We start from the raw sequence: 11,584 nt of genomic DNA, 5'->3' as shown, positions 1-11,584 counted from the left end.
TTTTTCTGAAATCCTTCCTTTATAGTCATTCCAGTATTAGGGTGAGTAAATATTGTAATCAATAATAAACCTATAAATATTGGTATGCATGAAATCCCTATATATATATTGAAGAAGGAAATGTTGTTCCATCAGGCAGTGTGATTGCCTTGAGTCTTCTTGCTGAGACTGTGTCAAACAGCTTAGAGACCCTGGCTCCCAACAGCCTCTATTATCTAGAATACTGAAATTCTTCTCAGATAACAATCTCACATTCTTCCATCTTCCTTTCCTTGTCACTCTACCTAAATTTGTTTTTCAAATCAGAGGCAATTAGATGGAGTCAGGAGTTCAAATTTGGCTACAGATGTTTCCTAGCTGTGTGCTCTTGGGCAAGTTCCTTAACTCTGCCTCATCTGCAAAATGAATTGGAGAAAGAAATGGCAAACCACTCCAGTATCTCTGCCAAGAAAACCCTCAATGGGATCACAAAGAGTGGAACCAACTACAAAGCCACAGAGCTTGTTGGTAGCAGAACAGAGGCCTAGGCCCGTGATGGTGGTGTTTTTCCTACCATGCTGATTTACTATTTCCGCACCAATTTCCCTGAGTTGAGTGAGTTAGGAAGGACGACTGGATTCTTCTCAGCAGCACAATTGAACAGTTCTGTTGACTTCTCAGTATTAACCTATGGATTGTCAGTGACCGTTCAATGCATTTGCTGCTCTCAAGTCTCCAAGGACTCAAACACATCTAATGAAGCTCCGAGTCCGGTGCCAGACGCTGGAGGAGAGCCATGTTCTGCCCACAGACCCGGGGACAAGGGGTGGGTACACACGAGAGAATTATCGTGCTGGCTCTTCATAGGGCCAGACGCTTTGGGACTGGACGGGCCAGGAACCGAATAGTCCACTTTCCTCCATTCACAGGTGAGCAGCTGAGAGCCAGCATGGTCAGAAAAAGTGCTGGTTTGGTTATCTTGGGGGGGGAGGGTAGAAGCAAGCGGGGCAGGGTCTGTGGGCCAAGCTGGGAGGAAAGCCCAGGGAGGCCAAAGGGTCAGTGGTTTATTTACAAGGAGGGGGTGGGGTCTTCTCAGGCCTTTTCACCGCTGTGTGAATCCAAATAATAAGGGATTGCTACTCTTCTAGAGCCTGAGCGAGGGTCCCGGGCCGGGGCTCCCAGAGGCTGCTCCCCGGGGCCGGCCTCGAGGCCCCCATTCACTGCCCGCAGCACGTGTCCAGCCGGCCGCCCCTCCCCCTCCTGCGGGTCCAGGAGATCCCGGGGCAGCTGGGCCCTTCCGGGCCTGGCTGGCGGGGCGGGGCTTGAGGGGCGGGGCCTGGATGGTGGGGCGGGGCTGGCGGGGCTGGCCGGGCCGGCGGGGCGGGGCTTGCTGGGCGGGGCCTGGATGGCAGGGCCTGGCTGGCGGGGCGGGTCTGGCCGGGCCGGCGGGGCGGGGCTTGCTGGGCGGGGCCTGGCTGGCGGGGAGGGGCGGGGCCTGGCTGGCGGGGCGGGGCTGGCGGGAGGGGCGGGGCCGGCGGGGCCGGCGGGGCGGGGCTGGCGGGGCAGGGCGGGGCGGGGCTGGCGGGGAGGGGCGGGGCCGGAGGGGCGGGGCCCCGGCCCACGCGCCCTCCCGCCCCCGGCCGCGCCCCGCCCCGCCCCGCCCCCCGGGCCTCAGTGTCCTCGGGAGGGTGGGCGGGGCCGGCCGGGCTGGGGCCACGTGCCGCGGGGGCACGTGCCTTCATTAAGCGAGACCCCGGACCCCTCCGCCCAGAAAAGGAGACCCCGGCGCTGAGGCCGGCCGCGGGAGGTGGGCTCCGCAGCCCGGCCCTCGCCCGCCCGCAGCGCAGCGCAGCGCGGGCCGCCCGCACGGGACGCGCCCGGGGAGGGGCCCCGCGGCCCGGCCGCTCGGCCCGCGGCTGCGGAGGGATCGCCAACCGTCGGGGCTCGGGGGCGGCGGCCGTTGTCGCTCCGGCGCCGGGCGGGTGTTGGGGGTCCGGTGGAGGCCCGGGTGCCTGAGGCGTGTGGGGAGAAGAGGGACTGCGCGGTAAGGAGGGCCGCCCTTCGGGGGGCCGCAGTGTGGGGGCGAGGCGGCCCGGCGCCCCCCGGCCGGGCCCGGCCCAAACGGTTACTGTCGCGGCCGCCAGCCCCGGCCCTTCCTCCGGGTCGGCGCGGCCTTCGGGGCCTGGAGGTCGGGGCTGGGCTGAGGCGGGGCCCCGCGGCGCCGCCGAGCCGGAGGGGGGTGGGGGCCCCACCTGGCCCCACCGAGGAGCCCCCGGGACCCCCCCGGACCCCCCCCCCAGCTGCACCGGGGAGGCCTCGGCCCCCTTCTCGCCCGCCAAACCGAGTTGTCTAATGACGATTCGATGAGGTGTGAGGCAGCCCCGGAAGCATGGCGCAGGGTTTCCTACCGAACCTGAAAGATTTGTACCCCATCTGTCAATGACTTTAAAGTTCATGTGCTTTTTTTTTTGTTTTCCAGACTACACATGGACTTCTGGTAAATAGCCCAAGAAAAATCCCCCAACTTGATTACACGAAGCACAACAAGTGCTTTAGGTACCCCCAAAAGAAAAGAGAGCTAGTTGGAATGCCAGTCTTCAGACTCTTGATAAATTGGCTTCCTTGCCCCTCCACCATCCCACAAAGCCCCTAGAAGCGAAACCTCAGGTTACACATTTGCCATCTGGACTGCTCATTTTTTGTTACCTTGGCAGCCCATCCACAGCTTCCCTTCCACTTCTAGATGTACATCAGTGGAGGAATAGTTGGGGGAAATGTTGACATTGAAATGTTGGTTTAAGAAATGTTATTTTCTTGAAATCAATGACGAGGGCAGAATTCTGTTTGAAAAACTAAAATTTTATCTGTTATGGTTAAAGAATCATATTGGGAATTTAGTTTGGAAAACACTTTAATTATTAGAATGAGTTTTCCAATGCACATTTTCAAGCTTGGGCACTTAGGCAAAAAATTACAGCATTTAAACCAACCTACTGTATTTTTCTGTGTTGAGAAAATTTAATTTGGGAGAAAAAAACCTACTGTATTTTTTTGTGGTTAGAAAAAATTTGGGGGAAGCTTATTTTGACAAATTTTTCAAAAAATTTAAAGAATTTAAGTCAGGGTCAAGGAAAATCAAATTGATTAGCATACTTAGAACATATTGCACATTTCAGAATTACACATTTTCAGAAAAAATGAGTGGACGGGCCCGAGCTAGAGCAAGAGGAAGGGCTCGAGGTCAAGAGACATCACAACTTGTTGGACCTGCAGCAGTAAGTGTGCTTTATTAGTTATTTAGGGAAGATACTAATCTTATAGAAGGTCAGGTTAATCAGATTTAATCCGTGAATTAGTAGTTTTATGTTGAAGATGACTGAAAACTTTGCCAGTAGGCATATGTTTAAGTTACAGTGCTATAACTTACCATAGCTATAGCTTATGTTCTTACATAATATTGAGGACTGTAGTACAGCCCTGGACTGGAGCCAAAAGAGATCAGATTTTTGACACTGACTTTGGGACAGTAGGGAAAGATCTTGACCTCTATCTAGTTTTTCATCTGTAAAATTTAAAAGGTAATGCCATAGTAGCTACCTCACAGGATGTGGGTAGGTACAAATGAGAATATATGTAAATAAAGCACTGAGAAAATAAAGGTCATCTATCTTATCATCCATCTGTAATCTTATAAGTAGAAAAAAAAATTGTTTTCCCTCCTCTAGACCCAAACTGATTTGCTTGAGATATCCAGAAGTAGTTTTAAAAGGTTTTTGTATAACTTTGGGCCAGTGCTATGATTTTTCTATTTTTCTTTTAGACTAAACCTTTTTAGTGGAATAGGATATTTGCTTGTTTGGAAGATTAAAAAGATAGGTGAATTTGAAAGACTAAATTATCATGCTTCATTGTACACTTCTGACCTCTTATTTGCATGTGTAAGTTATGCATTTAAATGTCTCCCCCCCACCCCCAACATTAACAAACAAACAAAACAAAACTTCAGAGTCAGCAACCTGGATATTTGAAGCCCAGATCTCAGCAACCAACCTCTGAAGGTGAACTTGTTGGGCGTGGACGACAGAGAGGAGCCTTAGGAGCTACAAAATCTCAAGGTGAAAGGGGTTTTAGAAGGGACAACTAATTCTTTTTCTTGCTAAAGTTGTATGTTGGTAACAGGAATAAGTGGAAACTCCTAGGTCAGAATTCTAGCTACTACATTGGGAATAAATTCTCTAAGTATATTTGATTACCTTTGCAGCTTTTTGCTTATACACCATCTGCCTTAGAAAATAAGCTTAAATTTCTAGAGTTGTTAAAGCCACCTTTTTCTATATCCAGGTGAAGATTGTACTGTTAATTTACAAGCGGTCATTAAGTACCTTTTCCCCCCCTCAGACAATTGTGCTTAATGCTGGGAATATAAAGACCAAAATGACAGTCGTGTCCTCAAGGAGTTTACATTCTATGAGGGGAGGCAGCATGTTGTTGTATATGACTGGGTCTGCATGGGGCACTGAGCCTTGGAGAGCCTTGGGACTGAGTCTCGTGGAGCTGAGGTGGGAGGCTGGGCACCCAGGGTTCAGGAAGGGAAACTATGCATGAAAGTGGCCCCAGAGGGTGGAGGCTTTAAAAGGGTGGGGGTGGGGTGTTTCCCACACCTCTTGGAGGCAAGAAGAAGCCCTTGAAAGTGTTTCCGAAGGCAAGTGACCTGGTTGGACTCATGCTTCAGGAATTTTTCTTGGCTAGGTCTGTGAATGATGGATTGGAGAGGGGAGAAATTTGGAGGCTATTACATTTGGAGATGTGATAAGGGCCCTAGGTAAAATGATTATAGTATGAGAGAAGGGGACAGATATGGAATATTGAAGTAGTTTTAAAATGGTTGAGTGAATGTGTTGGGGAGGAGGTGGAATTAATGAAGGTGAAGATGTTTTTGAACTAAGGTGGTTGGGTAGTATACTGCATAGAAAAGAAGTTAGGATTTATTGAGTGGATATGAAGCTGCCAATGTGGTACCAAAGTTCAAAGTAGAGGTGAACTGGAGCCCCAGATGATAAGATGGATTGACTTGACTGGAGGGATAGATAGATAGATGGATTGACTGGAGGTGTGTAGATTTGACTGGAGATTTAGATTTAGGAGTCATTTGAATAGAGATAATTGGAGCTTTGGGAATTTATGAACTCCATAAATGTGGGTGTGTATAGAATGGATGACTGGAGAGAGAGCCTATGAGGTAGCCACAGATAAGGGGAGGGACAATGATAGTGCTACACCAAAGTCAAATTGAGTCAGATAGGAGAGCCAAGAGAAAACAGTGTCATGAAAATACGGAAAGAACAGACTAGGAAGAGAGGGTGATCAAAAATAAAATACTGTAGAGAAATGAACAAAGATTAAGAAGGTTTTTTGGTTTTGACAATGAACAGATCATTGCTAAGTTTGGAGAGAATAGTCACTCAAGCCATGAGATCAGAATTTCTAGATTTCAAGAGTTGGGGAACAGAGAAATGGAGGGAACTATGCATTGGCCATGTGATGGAATTAGTCTTAACAGGGGAATCAGGAAAGGCTTCCCCTTAGAAAGTGGAATTTTAGCTAGGTCTTTAAAGAAGCCAAGAAGTGGAGATGAGGTGGAAGAGAGTTCTAGGTGTGAGGAATAGCCAGTGAAAATGCCCAGAGTTGGAAAATCTTTCGGGAGGAACAGCCAGAGATGACTCACTGGATCGTAGAGTACGTAAGAGAAGAGGGGAGGAGGGAGATGAGTTTTGAAAGTCTTTTAAGAAGAAATGGGGTTTCTCTTTGATCCTGGAGGTGATTGGAAGCTACTGGTAGAGTGACATTGTCAGAGCTGCACTTGAGGAAGATCACTTTTGACAGCCTAGTAGAGGATATATTGGAATGGCCCACAGAACCATGGGTAATAAGGTCTATACCAGGGTGGTGGCAGTGAAAGGAGAAAGGGAGAATTTAAGAAAGATGTTATAAAGGGAAACTTGCTAGGCATTGGCAGCATGTTGGACATAAGTGGAGTAGAAGATAACACATAGGTTGTGAATCTGAGTGATGGGAGAATGGTGGTACAATCAGCAGTAATAGAGAAGTTAGGAGAGGGGGGAGGGTTTCAGGACAAAGAATGAGTTCAGTTTGGTTATGTTGAGATGACTTGGGGACATTCATTTTAAGGTGTCTTAGGCAGTTTGTCATGTAACATTGGAGGTCAGTAGAGAGGTTAGGGCAGGATGAGTAGATGTGAGAATCATTAGACTAGATTGTAGGAGTAAGGCTGGGTGGTGATGAGGTTACAAATAGAAGGGTTGACCCTGAACATAATGTGTCCTTACTGTCTGTTCAGAAATAAACAAAGAAGAGATTGGTCAATTATAACAAGGAATTCTGACATGTAGAATGAAGAAAAGACTTTCATGGCATGTGGCATCTTATTTTCTCCATAAAGTAGGAGTGAATAGGATTTCCTGCTGAGCAGGAGAAGTAAGGGGGATGTGAAATGCTTGAGGAAAAACCATTAGTGGGGTACTCCAGCTTTCAAGGCTTTGGAGAAACAGAAAGTACCCTTTGGGCAAAAAGGCATGTTTAAGGCACTTCAGTTAAATTTTAGGAATCAAAGTTTGAGCTACTACTAACCAATTTGTAACATATGTTTCAACCATTACAGGATCTGAGTTCTAAGAGACCTCAAGGGCAATCTGGTCTAAATCTTAAACAAAAATATTCCCCAAATGTTCATTCAGATTCCAAAGTTTTACCTTATTTTAACTTGCCCCCTTTGTCTTTTTCCCCCTCTAAATACCAACATCTTTTTTTTTTTATCTTTTTGCTCTTTTTCTTTGTCCTATTAATCTTCAAACTTTCATTTGATTTACTATATATTAACTCTTAGATATAGTTCCCTTCTCTTTCAAAACCAGAAACCTAGAAAAAACACTCCTATTCTTGCCTCTAATGATCTCATCTCTGTTCAGTCCTTTGATCTTGCTTCTTACTTCACTATTAATTGAAACTGTTCTTCCTAGGTTTCAGTGACCTCAATTCTCACATTTGAAGGGCTTTTCCTATCATTGTTAGCACTTTGCAGATTTCTCTGGAACAGGGATTCTTAATTAGTTTTCACCTTATGCCTTTTTTCTTGTTCCTTCTGTCTTGCACTCAATGAGATGTGGTGCCCTCCTGGTGACCCAGGTTTCTTGGTCATCATTTCCAGCACTGATGGAACTTTGACAAACATCCCCAACTCCTTGGAGATCATATGGAAGTTGGGAGTGCTCCTTATATCTCCATTGTCACTTACAGCTTTTCTTCTGGCCATTACTCAATAATCTCTCTTGGGGTTCTTTCAATCCTTATTCATCACCTAATCAAAATTCTAGCATATACTTTCTGCTGACCACACCATTGCTTTCTCAGTGAGTTCAGTGCCTGGATCTCTCAGTCTTTCTTTCCTTTCTTACTCCTTGCCCTCATACTAAGAGATATCACCCAAGAGTATTGATAACACAAACACATCAATTTACTCAATTCCCACTTCTCTAGATCATGCATGCACACGCATGCACAGTTGATTATACCTTTTAACTTATCATCACCCGCACACAAACCCCACAGCCATGTTCATGACCTCTAGAATTTCCTTCTCTAATCACAATTGTTTTATTGGCTTTCTACCTCTCCCTTAACCTTCTAATACCAAACTTCTCCCCCTGTGACCTGACCTTCAGGTCTTTCTCAGACTATCACTCCTGCATTGGAACCAGTTCAACTTGATGCTGTTGTCTTCTCTTGAATCTTTTAGTTCCTTTTTGCCCATCTAATCTTTCCTTGCCAAGGACAGTCTTGTATCACTCCTAAACACATGCTACTGAACAAAAGCTGCCTTAGCCTCATCTGTAAGAAGAACAGTAAAAGGAAATGGCAAACTGTTCCAGTATGTTAGCCAGGAAAAAATCCCAAATGCAGTCATGAAGAGTCGGACACAATTTGAAATGACTAAAGTCCCATTTTCTGCAAAATCAGTAATATTAACAGCCTACTATTGCCAGGTCATGACAGTCCCTGTCCTCAAAGATCTAATGGGGGGAAGAATCAGCAAATAAATTTATACAAATTATATACAGACTAAATTTGAAATTAAGAACTGAAGAAAGACTTCCTGTAGATGATGGGAAGCGAGACAGATGAGGAAGGAGTACATCCCAAGCACAGGAAACAGAAAATGCCTTCAACCTTTCGTCTAGACTGTCTTGTTCATGGAACAGTAAGGATGCCGGTGCCACTGGATTGACAAGTATGTGGGGAGTGTAAGCTTTCAGAAGACTGACAAGGTAGGAGGGGGCTGGGTTATGAAGGACTCTGAACAGAAAGTGGAGGATTTTGTACTTCTTATTGTGGGGGTAGCACTCAAATCAAAACACAAAATTGAGATTCTGAGTTTTGAATAGGAAGGTAACATAGTCAGACCAGTATCTAGGGAAATCACTTTAGTGACTGAATTAAAGGTGGATTGGAGTGGAGAATTGGCAGACAGACCTTGCCAAGAGGCATGTGTTGATGGGGGCTGTTGCATCCGAAGGGGTGGCAGTCAGAGCAGAGGGGGGTGGGAGAGCTGTTACAAAGATGAAATCAACAGGCCTTAGCAACAACTTGGATTTATTGGGGGGAGGGAGGTGAGAGACAGTGAGGAAGCCAGGATGACCCCTAGGCTGTGAGCCCCAGTATCTAAAAGGATGATTGTGTTCTCTATAGTTGGGAGGAGGTAGAGAGGATTGTAGTTTTGGGAAAAGATAATGAGTTCTATTTTAGAGGATTTCCTGGTACATACAGGATCTCTGAAAAGCAGTTGGAAATTGATACCTGTAGATGAGTAGAGAAATTGGGGAAAGATAGGTTGGAGAACCCATGGGAACTGATAAAAGTAATACAGAAAGGAGAGAAGAGGGCCCAGGACAAAGACCCCCTGTGTAAAACCCACAATTAGAGAGCATGTCCTGGATGAGAATCCTGTAAAGGAGATGGGAGGAGACCCAGGAGAAAAACACAAGAAGAACCTTTCCCTTAATACTAGTACCTTCTCTTTATCTCTATTTATTCTTATTCTCTTTATCTTTAGCCTGTTGGTACTTATGTGGTCTTCCCTCTTAGATTAAGTGTCTTAAGAGTGGGGGGCTGATTTTTTTATTCTTCATATCCTCAGTGTTTAATATAGTACATGTCAGGTAGTAGTCCTTTACTTAATGAATGCTAGTTACTGATAACCCAACTACTTGCTGTTACCTGGATACACGATGTTACTTCCCACTAAGTTGCCTTTTGTACAGACTTGACATCTATGCTTAGAAGGAGCTCTGTCTTTCATTCTGTCTCTTGGATTCTGTAACTTCTTCCGGATTTGGTTCAGATACTTTCACTTTTAAAAGGTCTCCCTGCCCCCTACCCTCAGTTATTTCCACATATACAGATTATGTTCTTATTTGTCCTGCTCAAGCACCTAATTCATGTCTAGGATAATAGGAGGTGTTTGTTGTTGGATTGAATGTAGTTGGATTTTGGTATCTCCTCAATTTTCCTGGTTCCTGACTGGCTTTAGTCTCCTTGACCAGATTTTCAGCCCTGGCTGCCTTACCATTATGGAGCATAGAGGGGGGCCCTCATCTCTAATCCTTCAGAATGATCTCATTGGCTCCCATGAATTTATTAATCCCATATGTGTAGATGATTCACAGATGTATAGATGCAATAGCTCATAAGCTTTAGTCCATTTATTTATCTATTTATTCATTTATTTATGCATGCATGCATTGGGGTTCAGTGGCTTGCCCAAGGCCACACAGTTAGGTAATTATTGTCTGAGACTAGATTTGAATTTAGGTACTCCTGACTCCAGGGCTGGTGCTCTTATCCACTGCACCCCACTTTAGTTCTTTTACATCAGAGGCCACACTGACTCTTCATGATCACTACTTCCTTTTCTAGATATTTGCTAGCCAGTCTTCTTAATGATGCATTCTAGAATTTTTTCTTCAACTGGAAGTTTTAGATTTTGCTGACTTCTGGGTTTTTTGGTTTGTTTTTGATAATCAGAATGACACTAACTTTCCTGGCTTCCATGATCTTTCAGAGATCATTGATAGCTTGCAGGTAATTGGTTACCACTTTTCTCAGTATTATGAATTGTAATTCATGTCTGGGGCTTTGTATTTTTGCACTTAATCATTTCTCTCTTTATTTTTATTGGTTCTTTGTTCTTAAGTGTGTGCTTTAGAGTAGAAAGACTTGTTTAAATTATAAAATCATGAGGCATAATGAACAAAATCATTGATAAGGGACAACCTTAAACTAAATATTATTTGCTTGGGATTTAAAATGCACATTTTTGGTTTCTGGTCCAGGGATTTGTTGCTTGACAAGTAGTTAACCATCTTCATTTTAGGCATCATAAAATATTCACAAAGAAATTTTTATTTTAGGTTGGTATAAATACCCTAATTTGGAATTCAAAATAATTGTGTAAGTAGGATGGTGTCTTAAATATGACCTATTGTGGCATTGGCTCTGGAGTGAGAAGTCCTAGTTGGAAATCCCAACTATATCCATTATTAGCTACATGGACCTTGGGTCATTCTACCTCTGTGGACTGTAGTTCTCTCTTAAGTAAATCAGGTAGTTGGCCTCTGATGCCTCTTCTAGCCTTAGATCTGTTTCTGTGACCTCTAAATCTACTTCCTCATCTACAAAATCTAGAATTAGACTTGCTCTAAAAGATCAGACCTGAATTCTGTCACATTAATATAATTAAGACTTTGTCATTTGATTCTCAGAATTATAAGGGCCTTAAGACATTGTCTTTAGTCGCTTTGTAGACAAGTAAATAGATCCACAAAGGGGCACTGTGGATGTGTCTAATGATGTAGGAATTATTTATTTAATATTTAATATAGCAGTTTTTAGACTAGAGGGGCAGGCTAATGCCTACTTCCAATATGCCTTCACACAGACTTAGATCTTGAAATATCTTAATTCTAAATATTCTTAAAAAGTCAAGAAGGACTACTAATCACTAAATCCAATGACTTTTTTTCCCAGTTCTTCTCAAATCTTTTTGACACTACTGAATAAATCCTTTTTAAATTGGGTTCCTCTTTACTCTTTATTTTTTAAAATGTTATTTACATATTTTTATATCACTTACATTTAACATCATGTCCATCCTTCTCCCAGAAAGCCATCCTTTAAAACATAGTAAAAAAAAAAGAACAAGAATTCAGCAAAACTAACACACAGCAAAAAAGTCTCTCTGAAGTCTTCTCACACTTAACTTTTCCCCATCTGAAAAGAAAAGAGAGTGAGTACTTTTTTATATATTTTTTTTCATGGCCCTAGTTTGGTCATAGTTTCACAGTATACATTTTCAATTGCTTCGTTGTTTTTCTTTCCACTATATTGTTGGTAGTCATGATTATATACATATTTATATATATATATATAAAATTTTCTGGCTCTGAATACTTCACTTGACTTCATATAAATTTCCCATGTTTCTCTACAGAAATATACTGGGAACTGTTTAACTATTGGCTCTCCAGGGGAA

General features: G+C 44.1%; 1 protein-coding gene across 5 annotated transcripts in view; it reads left to right on the top strand.

Moving 5' to 3' along the window:
- The first annotated feature begins 1,843 nt into the window (after nucleotides 1-1,843).
- LOC141501378 (piwi-like protein 1) overlaps nucleotides 1,844-11,584 on the top strand; it is a 61,645-nt gene continuing 51,904 nt past the window's right edge. For 2 of the 5 annotated variants that reach the window (XM_074205276.1, XM_074205273.1), the window contains exons 1-3: nucleotides 1,941-2,023; nucleotides 3,156-3,254; nucleotides 3,986-4,094. In XM_074205276.1, the coding sequence (XP_074061377.1) occupies nucleotides 3,177-3,254; nucleotides 3,986-4,094 (187 nt within the window). In that variant the 5' untranslated portion in view covers nucleotides 1,941-2,023; nucleotides 3,156-3,176. Of the gene's footprint in view, nucleotides 2,024-2,458; nucleotides 2,477-3,155; nucleotides 3,255-3,985; nucleotides 4,095-11,584 lie in introns of those variants that run through there. The other 3 variants (XM_074205277.1, XM_074205275.1, XM_074205274.1) reach the window with 3 other exon arrangements.

The sequence above is a fragment of the Macrotis lagotis genome, chromosome X, assembly GCF_037893015.1.
Source record: "Macrotis lagotis isolate mMagLag1 chromosome X, bilby.v1.9.chrom.fasta, whole genome shotgun sequence".
Lineage (NCBI taxonomy): Eukaryota > Metazoa > Chordata > Mammalia > Peramelemorphia > Peramelidae > Macrotis > Macrotis lagotis.
Note: the sequence above shows the minus strand (reverse complement) of the source record. Positions and strands in the feature narration are given on the sequence as shown.